Genomic DNA, 18660 nt, shown 5'->3' on the forward strand with positions numbered 1-18660 from the left:
TACATAGAAACATTTTATCTTATCTTTACCTTATCTTATCTTAACCTCTGCCTGTGCAATAAGACACTGAACTATTTTTAAGCAGTTTCACTGAAATTTTCCAGCCCATTACATTGGTCACTACTACATTAGTCATGCAGAAAACCTGAATAACCAATAGATCAGCTGGGGAGGTTCTTTCTTTGTTGTCTTCAAAATAATATTATGTATGATATTTCTCTTTGAAGAGAGAAAGAAATGGAAAAGAAATTGCAAAGAATCCTCTGTAGCCAGTTTCATTTAATCAGAAGTATATGAGAACTTTTTTGCATTAATAAGTCACGTGTCAAATTTCCTTGCATGCTTGAGGTAGAGAAGCATCAAATCCAAATGTCATCTCCTTCATGTCATGCCTTACTATGATAACTCTGGTTATTTTACAACATCACACACTGAAAATTATTAATCACTTGCAGAATGAAAATGAATGCTTTTATAAAATCATATATTCATTGTTAAGTATCAAACCCACATATTCATTGCTATATATCAACACTTCCCTGAGGCAGTGCCAGTCCAAAATTTTAAAGACACAATTGGAAATATAAATACATATATATACACACACATATATATCTAAGTCTATAAACATACTTGTTACTCCTTTAGAAGTAAACTATAACAATTTAACATACTAAAACTTTATCCTGAAACCTTAGTCATTTATCAGAACCCATTGTGCTACACCGACTAGAAAAGATAAAACAACAACATCTGCCAAAGAGCTTCTGATCTGGCTTTTGATACCAAGTGGTTACCTCAAAGTTATACCTTTTATAAATGTGTATTTTAAATGCTTCATACTGAACAGAGAACACCTTTGATTTTACTCAACAGTCATTTCAATTCCCAATGCATGGTCTGCCATAAATTTTGTGTTACCCTCCTTTATCTGGACTACCACACAAAGCTGTGAAAGCTGTACAGCTACCCACACATAGAACAGGAATACAATCAATCCCATCAAGATGTATACAGTTTTCTGGGCTCCTAAACACCACCAGAGCTCCCACTGATATCCCTGGAGCTGATGGAAATAAGATATTCCCAGAATGCATAAAAACTCGTCAGGCACGGCAAACAAAACTCATGTGCATACACAAAGTGAGAGCAAGTTATTCAAGGGGGTGATAAAGACTATTTTGTTATCCTTGATGAAAAGAAAAAGAAAAAAAACAGCTGCCATTACTGAACCTGATTAGCTGGTTTGTATCTGTGTTGGCTTCAGTGATTTTAATGAAACTACACAGATTAATGTCCAGTGAGAACCCATTTCCAAACCCACAAAGTTATTAAAAACAGGATGGATGAACAAAATTACCTTTAGAATTTTCTGCTGCAAAAAGTCTATCAGCTAAAATTATATTTCATGGGTTTCCCAGTATTTTGGTTTGCCTTCTTGAGCAGAAAGACCATTTTGGACATAAAGAATTCAGCTCAAGGTGAGTCTATGCTGCTTTATGTACATTGACAGTAGCTTTTTAATTAAAATAAGGTTACTTGCAGAGCAAATTGAGATGTTAATCTTCTAGATTTTAATGTGAAATACCACTGGCTTGGGGGAAGGGACTTTCACCCTTCCTTACAGCCTTCAGCCATAGCTGTGCAAGTTCCTAGGTTTGCTAGAAATCAGATCATTTAAATACAGAATAGGGTACATCACAGTAATTCAAACACAGCTGTTAAACAGAACTTTAAGCTTTTTTTCACTAACGTTAAAGTTGTATTACTTGAACCTTCCCCCAAATATAAAGAGAATATAAAATACTGAGAAAAATTAGTGTTCTAAATTGTTACAATTTCCAGTATTTTACTACACTAACTCTGAAAAATTAGCTCTAAATTTCCATTTCTGCCTCAGTTGGCTTTACTTTGATAGATAAGTTAGTATCTCCCTCTAGTGGTTTTCTGAGTAATAATATTGATCAGAAACCCCTCCAGTGTATAAGGTCATGAATTCTGTTCTATTTAGATCAGTAGTTCTCTTACATATATGTCACTAGCAGAGCAGTGCACACTTTCACACCATTAAATGTAACACAGTCTAAAATGTCAAGTCATTTGTTATGAACCCGAGTCTGCACTAGGTCAACACACAGGACTCCATATATCCACATATTTCATTAGAAGAAAAAACCCACCTTCTGCTGCAATTAGGCAATAAGTTGCAAGAAATTAAAAAGTAAAAATATTATTTTACTGAATCCACACTTTAACCAAATTAATGCACACTATTGCCTTTGATCATTAACACTTGAATGCAGTGAAAACTCCTTACTCTTCTCAACAGAAACACACAGAGCACCCATCCTTGCTATCCATAAGTACACCTTTATTTTTACAGGTATTATAGTATGTTCTAATTACTTTGTACCTTTATTTGCCTTTGTGCAGGAAACTTTCTTCTGTTTCATTTTTACATGGACAAGCGAAAAATGTTTTGAAGGGCATGACACTGACTCGGTTGGTACATGTGCAATCTCAAAGAGCCAACCATATAAAGCCAACAGGTTCCCGTGTCTTTGTATTTGCTATGGGAGAGGCCCTTGTGGTCTGTAATTGTGATTTATAAGGCTCCAGACAGGGTTTTTTCATATTTAATTTCCCTTAATATTGCAATAGTAATTTGCTCCAGATTGTTGCTTTTGGGACTCGCTTCATTCTGTTTTCTTTTGTATGCTTAGTAAGTAAAAAAGTCTGCTAATTTTTTAAGCCAAGAACAAAACAAAAAATTAGAGAAAGTAACTGACCATCCACACCACATGAAAACTTGCAGAAAAATGAAGATAGGAGCGGACGTCATGGCAGAGGCACGACTCGTTGTGCATATAGGCTGATCCTATTAATAACAGGCAAAGTAGCAAGTAGAGGAAAGGAAAGAAAACACAGAAAAAAAGACATACAAGATGAGATATCATGCAGATTGCTGGCAGTTAGCAGAGTTAATGTGAAAGCATCCACCCAAGAGCAAGAGATTCACAGCAAATTTTGCAAATAAACTTAACCAAAAACAATCCACTGTTACAAAACACATGACTTACACACTGAATAGCACATCAAGCTAGTGAGCAAGATTTGTACTTTCACACACAATCATATCAGGAGGATTTAGAATATTTACAATGGCCAAATCGCTTTTGGACGGTTTTCCAACTTTTTTTAACATTTGTTGGACAGTAAGAAGACTTCCTTTCTAAAATAAAATTTGGTTATTAGAAAAATGCATTGGATACTAACTGCCTGGACTTTTTTTAACACTACTGACATGTCAGTAATTGTGCCTCATTAAGGAAAAGCAGAGAATATACTAGAGCAAAAATTGTTCCAGCATATACAGCAGGCAACTTATTGCACTAGGTTTGGTCAATATTTCTTTTGCAGAAATGGGATGAGGCATTAAAGATACATTTTTAAGATATTTATTTTATATAATGGCAGGTACTTCCCCATTCAGTAGTTTTTGTCTTGAAATCTATTCTGAACAACTTGAATTCAACATATTGTCTTTCATACAGTATTTTGAAAAGACAGAGAATATATTCAAAATTATTTATGTATGTGACAGTTATAATTTTTCTCCTTCAAATCTGTAATGTATATGGTATAGGAAGTACTAAACAGCATAGTTTTGCTGGTGTCGGTAAATCAAATGCACTTTTATACCTGTTAAGAATGTGACCTAAGGTCAATACACATTTGCAGAATTTCTAAGAGGAACGACACCTTAAACAAGATAAAATGTTTCTGAACATTTAACAACACCTTTAAATAATATTTGGAAACACTAATGTAAAAATACTACTTTTAAGCCAGAATTATCATCTATTTGTGAAAGCCATAGAACTGGATTTCACAGCACCATACAGAGACCACCAGTTTTATGTTTGCTGATGGGTGTTTTTAGTGGGAATCATGTGTGAAAGTAAAATGGTTACAGGAAAGGCAGATAAGAAAGCAGCTGTTAATTTTATGTTAATCATGGGCTACTTGAAATAGAGTGTCTATGGTCTAGAGTGAATAGTATGTTTAGTGATAGATAGTTTACCAGGCACCAAGGTCTATTTAAACATAGTTTTCACTGCTCTTCTAAAATCAGCTCTACAGTTGTTTTTAAAGGTAGTCATAAAGTCTTATAAGTTCGATTTTACCTGTTTGGCTTCATCAAAACAGACATCGGGACCCTTTCTGTATCTAGGTTGTTTGACCATTTCACAAGGATTTGGCCCTTCATCTGTTTCTCTGGTTAAGGAGAATGACTGTTTTTCGTGCATCGTACATTAGCAGGATTAACATTCTGTTTTTACTTTCATGGGAGAGAAGTTTTATGCTAATTCAGATAGTACTGAAATAAACAAAAATAGTCACCATTCCTTGTTTAAATTAAAGAAAACCAACCCAACCCAACCCTCCAGATAAATCGAAATCAAATGTCTTTTTCTACACTGCTTTAATCAAGAAAATAAACATCCTGCATGACTTTTTAGAACCAGTACTTCCAGAACCGTACACAAAACAAAAATAAAAGCTGAGGTTTTTTAATATTTTCTGTATTACTTTTATTACCACTGCATAAATTTTACAGAAAATATTTGATAAAGTAGTAAACTTTCAATGGTGCTGATTGGTTATAGCATATGTTACCACTGAGTTATTCTGCCAAAATGAAGATACGCAGTAAAAGCGAGGAAGCCTGTTTGCAAAAGTAATGCTATATACAGGCTGAAAATTGGAGTGAGGGCCTATAGAAACTACTGGATTTAGTATGTGTACACCTATATTACCTCAAATACCACAGACAAGATCATCCCACTGTAGGCTTTGATAGTAAATGACAGAAAGCCTAATCAGACCTCATTAGCATTTCAGTGATGAAGGCAGGCAAATGCTGTCCAAACTAACAGCAGAACAGCAGGATAGAAATGGGAACAGTGAGGTGTTACCAATTAGCTAACTGTAAACACGAGGTAATGCTTTAGCTTATGTCTCTGAAATCTGTAATTGCTGACATTTAAGTGTAAATACTGTATTTCCCACTTGCCACAGGCTAACAAGGGACACGAGTCATTGCATCATACCTGAAAGGCATGGATATGATAAACTGCAAAACTGTCTTCTGCTGAAACCTCTTTATATTACCATTCAGTAAGTTAAGCTTTTTTTACTCCACTGTTGGTAGTACACACATTAAAGATAAGCTAGAGAGTGTTTGAAAAAAAATTGAGCAACAGAACTGTACTTAGTAGCTCTAACTTATACCTGAAGCAATTCTATTCATGCAGTACTGTGGTGTATTACAGCAGCTTCATTGCAATGAGTGGAGATGCCCAATGGAAGGATGGCAAGAGGATGGGGAATTTAGTTCTACAGATCTACATCTGTCTTCATTCAGATGTTATCAGACTCACCCCCCCCTTTCCTCTGCTGGGGCCCAGCTGAAAGGGAAGTCAAAACGTAGAAATACTCTAAAAGACCATGTGCACAAGCAAAGCTGTACCAGTCAGAAGGAAGCAAAGCCTAATAATAACCATCTGAATAGCACCCAAAGGCCATTCTGACTGCTTGTGTGATGTTATGCTACATCTGCATTTCACAATGTACCTTAGTTAAAGAAGAGAGAATAGCTTAGTGCTGCGTAGTTGGAACAAAAATAAAATAGTTCATTTAGTCAATATATGCCCACCCGGCTGCTCTAGCTGCCATTTGCAGTCATTTATTGCTTTCCAGAATGTTTGGGCCCCACGGGGAAATGCAAGTCATGTGCCCATTTCCCATCAAATGTGCTTCATTTTCTACAGCGAGTGCTGTCTATAAATTCAGACAGTGGCAACAGTTAATCAAACTGTCATGGACTGGAGCCAATTAGAATATTAGGCTGTGTTTACATAGTTCTGTGATGACATAGATATTGCTTCTACCTCAATGTAACTTTTTTTTTTTCAGCCAAAGTGTGGATGGAATTCCAGTTTTCTTAATGTGGCAATGAATGCATTGTTTGTGCCAAAGAAAGAGTCATCTCTACCACCATCTGGTTTTCTTTCAGGAATGGGAGATGCTGTCTCAACTAACTTCCTGATATGGACAAAGGTCCTACAAATTGTTTTCCATATTCTGTTACAATAATCCAAATTATGATTTGATTTAGTATCTCTGGCATGCTATCCTCAAGCATATATAGCAAAGAGAGATTTAGGTGAATTTCTCTTGGTCTAGAACATGTGTATGTTGGTTTTATGTATTTTCATCACCATCACCTACAGATATCTACTGGAGCGAAAAGGCTAAAGGCATAGAGATTGACATGAAGGATGTTGTAAATTAGAACAACCTTTCACATGCTTTTAATTTTAATGTATGTGTTGCACAGACTCCGCTTAGCATGTATGCCACCTATGTCTCCAGACAGCTTTGAAGAAATTCTATGCTAGCAGCTGGATAAACTGTAGCCTTTGATGGTTAAAGCACTTTCCACAAGAAGCAAGCAGTTCTTATTGACACTAAGCACACACTAAAGTACCTCCATCACTTCACATCAGTGTTGCAGGGATCAGTGCAGCATCACAACTTTTCATGATATCCTTATCTTGGTATTGCCTTTTAAAAATTTCTTTAGACAGACCTACCCTTGTCTTTTCTGAAGGCTGAACAAACACAGGACTCTCAGGCTCCCCTTGCCTGTCCTGTGGTCCAGATGTCAGCTACCTTGGTGGCCCTTCACTGTACTTCCTCCAGGATGTCAGTGTGGTACTGGGGAGCCCCTAACCGTACACAGCACTCCAGATGTGCTCTCACCAGTGCCGAAGAGATGGGATGGAGCACTTCTTCCAAGCAGTTAACTACACTGTTTCTAATATACCCAGGCTATGACTGGCGCTCTTTATTGCAAGGCACAGTGCCAACTGATGTTCAACTTCTTGTCCACCATGATCCTCAAGTCCTTTTCTGCAAAGCTCTTCACTCCACTGCCAGCCTATCCAGCTGCATGTTGTTATTCTGTCCTGGGTCCAAAACGTTGCATTGCCTTTTGGAAATTTCATTAAGTTTCTGTGAGCCCATTTCTGTTTAGGTCCTCACAAATAACAGCTCCGCTCTCCTACCTCAATGACTTCTGCCTCAGATCATTTCTGATATCATCCACAAGTATCTGCTGCTTCAACTACTCCAGTGGCAACCATGTTACTAATATGTATAAAAACAGGACATTTTTTCCCCTAATATATTCCAGTATATCATAGCCAAAAATCAATCCACACTACTAAATAACATGATTTTAAAGGATACCCGGCTTCTCCGCTTGCATCAGTGGCTTTGGGTCACAGGAGCGGCACAGCAGTTGGCTGTCACTAATAATGAATACTAGATTGGTGTTTGAAATCTTCTCTGCATGATAAAGTCTGGAAAAAAGGCCAACAAAAACCTATGTTTAAATGAAGCAAGGAAATCTGTATTCGAGAAGGACACACAGTATTGGAATAAAAGTAAGCCAACTTCACAAATTAAGTCTGCCTGCTACTGTTTATCTTTTCCATTAACAAACTGCAAGAAACATTTCTAACAAATTTTGTAATCTTTTTGACATTAGCATCGTTCCCTCTTCCAATTAGGCTTATTAGCAGAAAAGACATAAAATGACTTTAATTGAGCTAATAGCTATCTCTGTACTGCTGCAACAGTGGTTGTACTGAGAAATAAAATCATTTCAGCATCAATCCCTAACAACACTGAGAAAACCCCCAACCACAAAACCAAACCAACAAAACCCCAACACACAAACCTGTCTGTAAGAAGGGTGAGAAAGAGGTTTAGAGTACCTATGCTGTGTATTAGATGTTTATTCGCTGTATTTTTATGTACATATAATTCCATAAAAGGCCTTTAAGTTTGTAGGGTCATTTTCAATTTATAAATAATGGAATAGGCAGTATTATACCTTTGAGCTGTAAGCTAGATACTACACTTCATGCCTTATAAACTAAAGGTAATGATATTTCTGGGTTTTGCAAAGACCACTTTCATATACAATTTAAATTTACTGGAAAGGAAGACAGACCTTCAAAAAAGCAGAGAAAAAAAATCTTAATATTTCTCAGTCCTTAGTAAAATATATTCTACCTGTCAAAGAGAGGTAAAATCAGGACAGTCTAACAGGTTAATTGCTTTTAATGGATTCTAAATACATATTCATACACATATAAGAAAACAAGCAAGTTTTTTCATATACAAGGTTACCTCTCTATATAAGGAGAGTGGTAATATATAATTACTTAGGTGTGAATTGATCAGATTATTTCTGAAATTTCACATATGATGAGTTCATACCCCTGACTGGGTACAATAAGAGAACAAACCACCTGTTAATTAAATAACTGATGTTATGATTAACATCTGGTTGTTTTAACCATCTTAAATTGTCTTTTCATACTCATTCCCACACTGTGGCACTATTTTTGCAATATTAGCATAGTAATTTCTGTAGTCTGTCAGTAAATTGAACTAAAGAACTCTTCTGAAAACTCTCCAGATTAAACAAAAATAATCAACAACCAAACAAAAAAAACCCTACAAGAACCCAGAATAAAACAAAAAAAAACAGTTTAATGAGTTCTCTGCACAACCAGGTACCACAGAAAGACATACTAGCAATATAGAGGAGGAAGTATGGAAGTGGGAAAAAATGTCTACGTGCTTTGGCTCTATTCACCATTCTCCACTAATGTCCTCTGTTTTTCCTTCCTGGCTTGAAATATTGTCTTCAAAGAGTTTGAAATCTGACTGTTAATTTTAATTTCTAAGACATTTTCAGAAACTCCTAATTTATGCAAACATTAAACCCAGCAGGCTTCTGTATGAAACACAGAACTTGGTCTAAGTAGCTATGTTTCTGAAGTATTCAATTTTTTTAACGTAACATTAAACATCATCTTGAATAACCACATGGACCCTGAAGAGTAATTCTTTTAATCACAAAACGAAACAGCATGCTTTGCTTAATAAGACCCACAGCTCTTAAATCATGAGCACTCTTGACTAGAAGATAAATTGGAAGATGAATTGCATAATCTTATTGACCATCAAAAATTGCAATGCATAACTACATTAAAGAAAATCATCTCCTTCTGAATATTGCGGAACGCCTGTAAACTCACGTAATAAATTAAAAGAAATCAAATTGCAACAGAGATAGAAATACAGTTTGCACGGAGCATATACAGACTATAAAACAAAAATTAGACAAAAATATTTCTATAATTATTTAATTATTACAATTAAAATTCATTCTAACCAAATACAAAGTTAACGCAATTTAGCATTGTACTTTCTATATACTTCTCTGTCTTGCTTAGGTAAGTTTGGTGTAATTAATCCTAAATGTATTTTTTCTTCTTATAATAGCGGTGTTATCTTTTGTAAAATAAATGAATATCCAGAAGTTATTATTTATACTGAAGAATTTTTACCTGGAGCAGTTTATACAGTCTACAATCCCACCAAACGATTTATCATCATTTTCAAAGAAATACTGAGTTTGCTCAGTGATACAGCTTGTTTTAGGCAGGGCAGTACTGAAATCATCATCTTCCATATCAGCTGACAGAAAGAAGAAAATAAATAAATAACAACGACATTTTTAGGTCACAGATGCAATGGGGAAATCCAAATATGGCCCCCAGCCTAGATTCTTACCTTCTACTTCACTCAAAGTTGACTCTTTAACATTCTCTTGACTTACCTGCTTCAAGGAAACGTGGAAAAGTCAAGCTCAAAAACAGCTGCTGTAAGATAGACCTGAACACAGAAAGACATTATATATTTGTTAAAGGCTCTTTGTCTTTGTATTTTAATGGATCCTTAAAAACTACTCAAATAAGGGTTATTAACAACAAAATCATCATGGCTTATTATGCTTTTGCCAGTTATCAAAGCTGTGTTTCTTTAAACCTTACAGTTTGACTCTGGTTTCCTTTTTGTAGGAAGACCTCCAGGTCTTCTTTCACACTAAACTTTTATTTTACTGTTGAGATTTCCTATCATTTGTGCCCATAACTCACATAATGGAAATGTTATCCATGCTATCCATGTCCTCCTTTTATACCTCTGTGGGAGGTGGAAGAGGTATGTTGGTGTTCCTCTAACACTTAAACCAACCAGAACTCCTTTTGAACACACTCAAGGAAATGCTCCTGAATTAGATACTTCACACTGATTAAGGTTCATTAAATTGCTGAGAAGGATATGAACACTGGAATATTACAAGAATATTATAAAAATAATTACTATAGCAGTTGACTTCTAAAACCATCTCTTCCTGCTCTTGAGGTATGGAATATTTTCATCCTAGGTACTGCTGAAACACTTCAAGACCTCCATTTATTTCATATTATTTTTCTTCACTATGATCACATTTTTCCTATTTTGTTTACTTAAAACAAGTACCAGCTTGCCACATACTTGCCCCCTTCTCCTCTACAAACCTGTCAAAACAGGAATTGCAACAGTTCTGTTCCTTGACTCCTTGCTTCTACTTAAACCTTCCTAAATTATAGTTTCCTGTCGTCATGTTTTAGGTTTGCTTCTACCTATAAATATGATTTCATCTATCTTCATCTCATTCTGATCTAACACCTGTTCTGTAGAGAGAAGGAACTCTGTATAACTTTATTCAATCTCCAAGATTTTTTCTTTTTCTCCCTATCCAGTGTGATCCATGTGTAAATATAATGAATCTGCCTGTCACCTCTCCAGTGCATGGCCTGAAGGAGCTCTGGATTCACATCCACAGCTTTGTGCCTTGAATCATCAGATAGATAGTGCACCAACCGCCACGGATGAGAAGAGACCTGATGCCATTCAACTGTGATTCAATTTGCTGCCAGAAAATAGTAATCCTTCGTAAAGGCTTACCACAGAATTTACCATGAACTGAGTGAAAAGGCAGCCTGGGAAAACTAAAATCTCATGGGTTAAAGGAGCATGAAGGAGAAATGATACATACTCTCTTAACCAAATGCTGATGTATCCCATATAAATTTTGAAAATTATCACTCACACCTTTATCCCACATTGTTGCTTGAAACACTATACTTTTCTTTAATAACCTGGTTTCTCTTATTTCCCTGCATTTGCTTTTGCCAGGTGCCACACTGAATCCATTTTTTGGTCAGCCCTTTTCACTCTGCTTGCTTAATGGCCTTCTCTGCCTGCTTCTGACCTAGATTCCATTAAAAACATGTCCATAGAAAGTACTTTCATGTGGTGCTTTCAAGTTAAACATCACACAAAATAAACCTCAGGTCTAAATTGAGTCCAGACCACTGAGTCTGATTTGAACACTGATAAACTAAAGTTTCTCTGTTTGGGAAGAGCTCAAGTTTCTCTTCTGGATTATTACCCATATCCAGTTTTTGAGGTTTGCTATTATCCTAGGAAACCAAGATTTTTGTTGTTGCTGTTAACAAAATGTAACCAAGAATAAAAACCAACATACAGTCTTCATATCTGTGAGAAAATTGTGTTTGTTCAGCTGCTATATATTTTACCTCTTAGCTTCGTGAAACTTCAGAAAAAGGAAAAGTCTCCAAGGGTGCTATCACACCAATACAAAACTATCACATTGGTTCCAATTACTTATCCCAATGTGATGCTGGAGTAAGTAGCTGATAGGGGTGTCTATCTACATGGCTCTGAAAAAGGTAAAATTATCTCTGTGGCTATTACTAATAACGCACAAACCAAAGTCAAAAGAAAAGAAAGCTCATAAACAGACCTTTAGTTTTAAAATGGATCCAGTATTCTGACTGTGAAAGATAAAACTAATTGCTTGTGGAATCCTGCCTCTCTCAAGGTCAATCCCCAAAATCCACAACAGCCCAAATATACCAACTTTTCCTGTCAGCTATAGAAAATACTAGAACAATGACTATAAGATTATCCAAAATGTTTTATATGTATTTGCTTCCTTGAAATAGTTCAGTAGTGATTTTCACATCCCATTTCAAAGAACCAACTAATAATTATCATAAGAGCTTTTAAGTGAACTGTGCCATCAGATAACATATTGGTCATCCTGCAGTTCTGAAGCACGACTTCTTTATATTTTGTAGTTGAAAAGCTTCTTTGCTCACAAGCTAGCAGGGCTCATTGACAGAGCTTTCAACTAGGCTTGAAAGAATAGGGGATAATATCAGGATTGCCCGTGACAAGATGTGGGATGACATGCCAAGATTAGACGGACAGGGTGCTAGAGAGGGCCCTCAGCCTGTTGCCCTGAGATGTGCTGGGTCATACTATCTATATTTCAGTTTACTACATAAAGTACACACCTGCTACTCATATCTCCTCTATATTGTTCTGAAGTGATTATGAAAATAAAACAACTTTAAAACATAATGGTATGTAACAGAAGAAAAAAAATCTGTTATGTGTAGGCAAATACAGGCTGTTCAGAAGGGACAGACAAGGAAGGATACAGCCGTTCAAAATCTATCCATTTCTGGGCTGACTGATCAAGAGGAGCCTATTGATGAAGCCTTCTTACTCCAGCTACGGGAGGCATTGCACTCACAGGCTCTTGTCCTGCTGGGGGACTTCAACCACCCAGACATCTTCTGGAAAATTAGCATGTCGAGCTGTAGGCAATCCAAGAGATTCCGGGAGTGTATTGAGGACAACTTCTTAAGACAGGTAATAGACAGCCCTACTAGAGGGGATGTGACACTGGATCTGTTGGTCACCAATGCAAGTGAGCTGATTGGTGATGTCAAGATTGGAGGCAGCCAGGGCAGCAGTGATCATGCGCTGGTGGAGTTTGCAGTCCCAAGCAATATGGGTCAGGCAAAGAGAAAAGTCAGGACTCTAAATTTTACGAAAGCAAACTTCAGAGGTTCAAGGAGTTAGTCAGTGAGACCCCCTGGGAAACTGCCCTCAGGGTCAAGGGAGCAGAACAGAGCTGGCAGATCTTTAAGGAAGTTTTTCATAGAGCGCAAGAGCTCTTGATCCGCACATGTAAGAAATCAGGAAAGGAAGGCAAGACACCAGCATGGATGAGTTGAGACCTCCTGGTCAAACTAAAGGGTAAGAAGGAAATGCACAGGCAGTGGATACAGGCACAGGTATCCTGGGAACAGTATAGGGACACTGCCTGGTTATGTAGGGATGGGTCAGGAAGGCCAAGGTGCAGCTGGAGCTGAACTTGGCAAGGAATGCAAAGAATAACAAGAAGGGCTTCTACAGGTATGTCAGCCAGAAAAGGAAGTCCCAAGAAAGGATATCTTCCGATGAGCAAAACTGGCAAACTGGTAACAATGAACGAGGAGAAGGCTGAGGTACTCAACAACTTTTTTGCCTCAGCTTTCACTGGCAACCTCATGGCACATGGATGATTCAAGACAGCCAGAGTGGCTTCACTAAGGGTAAGTCCTGCCTGACCAACCTAATGGCTTTCTCTGATGGAGTAACGACAGTTATCAGTTATCAGTGGATAAGGGAAGAGCTACAAATGTTGTCTATCTGAACTTCTGTAAGGTCTTTGACACGGTTCCCCACAACACCCTTCTCTAAATTGGAGAGATACGGAATTGATGTGTGGACTGTTCGGTGGATGAGGAATTGGTTGAATAGTCGCATCCAGAAGGTCAATGGCTCAATGTCCAGATGGAGATCAGTGACAATTGCTGTCCCTCAGGGGTTTGTACTGGGACCAGTACTGTTTAATATCTTCATCAATGACACAGACAGTGGGATCGAGTGCACCCTCAGCAAGTCTGCAGATGACACCAAGCTGAGTGGTGAGGTTGACACGCCTGAGGGATGGGATGTCATCAAGAGGGATCTGGACAAGCTTGAGAAGTGGGACCATGTGAACCTCATGAGGTTCAATGGGGCCAAGTGCAAGGTCCTGCACCTGGGTCAGGGCAACCTCCAGTATCAATACAGGCTGGGGGATGAGTGAATTGAGAGCAGCCCTGTGGGGAAGGACTTTGGGTACTGGTGGCTGGAAAACTGAATATGAGCCAGCAATGTGCACTCGCAGCCCAGGAAGCCAACTGTATCCTGGGCTGCATCAAGTGTGGCCAGCAGCTTGAGGGAGGTGATTCTCCCCGTCTACTGACCTCCCATGAGATCCCACCTGGAGTACTGTGTTCAGTTTTGAGGCCCCCAGAATAAGAAAGACATGGACCTGCTTGAGTCAGTCTAGAGGAGGGCCATGAAGATGATCAGGGGGCTGAAGCACTTCCCCTATGAGGACAGACTGAGACAGTTGGGGTTGTTCAGCCTGGAGAAGGGAAGGCTCCAGGGCGTCCTTATAGTGGCCTTGCAGTACTGTATTTGGTTTGTGTGGCAGGGTTTTGGTGGCAGGGGAAGCACTACAGGGGTGACTCCTGTGAAAAGCTGCTAGAAGCTTCTCTGGCTCCAAGATGGACCTGCCTCTGGCCAAGGCCGTGTCAATCAGTGATGGTGGTAGTGCCTCTGTGATAACATATTTAAGAAAGAAAGAAACTGCTGAGGAACCTCCCGTGGAGAGAGGAGTAGAGTGCTGGAAACACCTACACAGACATCAAGATCAGTGAAGGAGTAGGAGAGGTGAGTGCTGGAGCAGAGACTTCCCTGCAGCCCATGGTGAGATGGCAGACTATCCATCCGCAGCCCATAGAGGACCTCATGTCACAGCAGGTGGCTGCAACTGAAGAAGGCCGTGACTCTGAGGGAAGCCCATGCTGGAGCAGTCTGTTGCTGGGAGGATTGCAGCCCATAGAAGGGAATCATGCTGGAACAGTTCATGAAGAGCTGCAGCCCGTGGGAAGTACCCATGTTAGAGAAGTTTGTGGAGGACTGTCTCCCATGAGAGGGATCCCACACTCAAGCAGGGGAAGAGTGTCCTCCCCTGAGGAGGAAGAAGTGGCAGAAACAACGGGTGATGAACTAACCTCAAGCCCCATTCCCTCCCCTCTGCAGCACTGGAGGAAAAGGAGGTAGAGAAACTGGGAGCAAAGTTGAGTACAGGAAGAAGCGAGGGGTAGAGGAAAGGTGTTTTTAAGATGTGGTTCTATTTCTCACTATCCTACTCTGATTTGATTGGTAAATTAGTAGTGGTGGTGGTGTTCAAATTAAATGGATGTTTTTTCCCAAGTTGAGTCTGTCTTCTGCCTGTGACCATAATTGGTGAGTGAGCCCTCCCTGTGCTTGTCTCAATCCCCGACTCTTCTGTCATATTTTCTCTTTCCCATCCCACTGTGGGGAGGAGTGAGTGAGCAGCCATGTGGTGCTTAGTTGCCCACTGGGCTTAAACCATGACACGTACTAAAAGGGGGCCTAAAGGAAAGACGGAGAAGGACTCTTTATCAGGGAATGTAGCGATAGGATGAGGGATAACAGTTTTAAACTGAAAGAAGGTAGATTTAGGTCAGATAAAAGGAAGAAGTTCTTTACTGTGTAGAACAGGTTGCCCAGAGAAGCTGTGGCTGCCCCCTCCCTGGCAGTGTTCAAGGCCAGGCTGGACGGGGCTTTGAGCAACCTGGGCTAGTGGAAGGTGTCCCTGCCCATGGCTGGGGGCTGAAATTAGATGATCTTTAAGGTCCCTTCCCTCCCAAATCATTCTATGATTCTATGATTCATGTGTGTTTGTAAAATGATTCACTGAAAAACAAACATTGATTTTCTTAAGACTTCTTGTTAGAAAAAGAGAAAGGTGATATTCTGAAATAGGGAACCAACTGACCAATAATTCTAAATGTAATAATTTCATTCAAGCTTTCACACCTGCCAGTCAGACTTAGACCACTAATCCCAACTCTGCTGCCTGAAGCTGATTTTATAGAGTCAGAACACACAATCACAAAATCTGGCAACAGTAGTTTTGAATTAACAATGAATTTTCCAAGGAGTCTGGAGACATAGCTAAGAATTTTCACCAGGAGAAACTGCAGAAACAAAGGGTTCAGAGTGGGTTTATGGATGGAATAAAAAGAGTAATACAGTTTCAACCTACTGATTAATTCTAGTTTGGACATAAAGTTTTCCTACACACTTGTACTTACCAGGCAGCTGCCGAAGCCCACCATCCTAGATGCAAAATATCTGTTATCGTAGGCTTGGGAAAAAACAACAGAGATTATGTTATTTGTATACAGACCTGCAGATTTTTAAGGGAATATCAGTCATTGTACAAAGGACTACTGACCACATAAGCAGAACGAAGTCCAGCTCCTTGCTTTGGTTCTTCTTCAGGATCGCAGACTGATTGATAGTCATACGACTTATTAAAGGCATACAGGGACATATTAATCAGGTTTCGCATCAGGCCAGGATCAATTTCACCAAAGAATCTTCCAATCTGATAAGGGAGAATATACAGAGATAAGTTAAAGTATTGCCAAACATTTTTCTCATTAGTGCAGTGAAGATTTATGATTTTTTCCCCTCACTGTTTTTTCCCTCTACACAACTCAATTGGTTGCGTTGCTTATTTATTTATTCGCTTGTTTGACTATTTCTCTCCCAAAAGCTTGGTTGGAGAATTCCAGTTAGACAGTATTTGTTAAATGCACTATCAGTGAGTCTACCCTGCTTGGGGAAGAAAAAAAGGAATCTGAGAAATAAGGTGGGTGGATGCCATATTAGTTGCCCTCACCATCACAGTTCTGTCAGCAGCCTACCAGCTTAAGGGCAGAGCACAAAGAACACAATTAGTACAAGTATGGCATCTTGAACCATAAAGAAGTCTGTGAAAAAGACTAACAAAATAATTGGAATTTCTAATATAGTAAATTTCTTGTGATTTGGAAATATTATTTTTAGGGTAATTTGAGAGTGAAATGCTGTTTTTTTCTCTTAAAACTTATTCAGATTGTTTTTCCTGTTCTGCCCTTAAAAATATACATACCTGTTGTGTATATTCATCCCGATTTGACATCAAAAGAAATCCACCATCATCAAGGATAACACAGTCCACATGCTGTTGTAAGAAAGTAAAATATGTTTTGCAGGAAGGATTTGTTAAGAGAACTATTTATTATTCAACATTTCAGAAGTATCTTCAAATCTGTGTGGCTCAGGCTAAATCACAACCCCATAGCCAAAGGCCAATATTAAGCTATAATAAGTACCACTATCAGTACTATAAAAGTTTGTACAGATCAAAGGCTTATTTGTGGCTTAATTTCACAAAAGTTGTTTTGTAAATTCTTATTTGCTCAATACTTTGTTAGCTCTAAGAGTGTTATATCCTTATTAAATCTGATTAAAATTGAATCTCAACTCATAATAAGGGACTACAGCTTCTTGTGTGCTTCAGACATGTTTGAAATCCTTTTCCATTTACAGTTTTTAATAGTAAGGGCAAATTCACAGCTTGCTAGTCATCGTTCCTTTCACTTGCCAAGGACTGTAGTGGGTTTCTTCTAGGTGTCAGGTACAGGAATGGGAAGCCCACTGGTTCCCTATGCTTTGCATTTTTTAAGAGATCCTTGCAGTCAGAGATCATATACTCTGGTGCTTTTCAGCCTGCATTTACCCTTCTCTAAGGTATTTCTTTTTCTCAGATATTTTTTTTTTTTTTTAAATTACTCCCTTTCCTCAGGATTCAACTCTTGCTTTGAAAATCATCTGTTATATTTTTCTCCCATTTTTCTTCACATCAGTCTCTATTGCTCTTACTCTATTTTTTTCTTCCCTCTAGTTCTTATAACCTCATTGGAATGATTCTTGCAACAACCACTTAACTGGAGTTTTATACCTTCTTTTACAGGCTCCCCTCCTAATCATCTCTTTCTGAAAACACAAATGATGGCCCTGTTTTCTGTAAAATTAACCTTCATGCAATAATAATAGAATTGCTGTCTTAGATAAATCTAGAGAGAATGAGTGAATTTTCACAATCTGCCAGATATTCATAAACCGAACATATTCTTACCATACTGTTTCTCTCACAGCCACAGATTTCACTGTTGCACTAAAAAACAGAAGAACGGTAAGCTTCACAAAAATGTTTCAAACCCCCCTGTATTTTGCAGTAATATTAATCAAACAAGAAAAAGTGAATTGATTTTCAATATCTGTATACGAATTTAAATTAATTTTGAGTCTCTGTCGTTTATCACAATTACCTCTGTGAGCAAACTATATTCAGTAATTATCAACAGCACAATCTCTACTGTCTTTCACAAAGTGTCTGATACATCCCCCTCATTAAGTATACTCGATATATGAGAGAAAAATAGTTTGGAGAACTTGTAAGGGTGTCAGTGTAGTGAGTATAGAGTAAAAGAGAAAGAACATGTACATTTCCATATGTTTGGGGTATGGAAAGAAAGCCTAGAAAACATGCTGCCAAGTTAGCTTCTTTGACCATGAAAAGCTTCAACAGTCTCAAAGCATGGGAATCCCATGTGACAAAGGAAGCCCACCATCTCCAGTTAGCTGTTATGACTTTGATTATTAACATGTTTTTCTCTTTTTTCATGAAGTATTTGTATATACACATAACTGTCTCATTGCATTATGTCATGAGCAAAACAACTACCAGATTCATCTGCAGTCATTCATCTCCAAGTGTTTCTGAGATACTCCTCTTTCTTTCTCTTTTTCAGTTATGTATTTTTGTCCTTAACTGTTATGACATTTAGGCAA

The 18660-nt window shown here is 38.2% G+C and overlaps 1 protein-coding gene across 8 annotated transcripts in view; it reads right to left on the reverse strand.

The window, feature by feature from the left end:
- CACNA2D1 (calcium voltage-gated channel auxiliary subunit alpha2delta 1) overlaps positions 1-18660 on the reverse strand; it is a 427358-nt gene that overhangs the window by 9061 nt on the left and 399637 nt on the right. For 4 of the 8 annotated variants that reach the window (XM_074903424.1, XM_074903422.1, XM_074903418.1 and 1 more), the window contains 9 exons: positions 17945-17983; positions 16916-16987; positions 16214-16366; positions 16071-16123; positions 9767-9822; positions 9495-9624; positions 7318-7430; positions 4188-4270; positions 2790-2878 (listed from right to left, as the gene is read on the reverse strand). In XM_074903424.1, coding sequence (XP_074759525.1) covers positions 2790-2878; positions 4188-4270; positions 7318-7430; positions 9495-9624; positions 9767-9822; positions 16071-16123; positions 16214-16366; positions 16916-16987; positions 17945-17983 — 788 coding nt within the window. Of the gene's footprint in view, positions 1-1940; positions 2879-4187; positions 4271-7317; positions 7431-9494; positions 9625-9766; positions 9823-16070; positions 16124-16213; positions 16367-16915; positions 16988-17944; positions 17984-18660 lie in introns of those variants that run through there. The other 4 variants (XM_074903423.1, XM_074903419.1, XM_074903421.1 and 1 more) reach the window with 3 other exon arrangements.

This window comes from Athene noctua, chromosome 3 (assembly GCF_965140245.1).
Source record: "Athene noctua chromosome 3, bAthNoc1.hap1.1, whole genome shotgun sequence".
Taxonomy (NCBI): domain Eukaryota; kingdom Metazoa; phylum Chordata; class Aves; order Strigiformes; family Strigidae; genus Athene; species Athene noctua.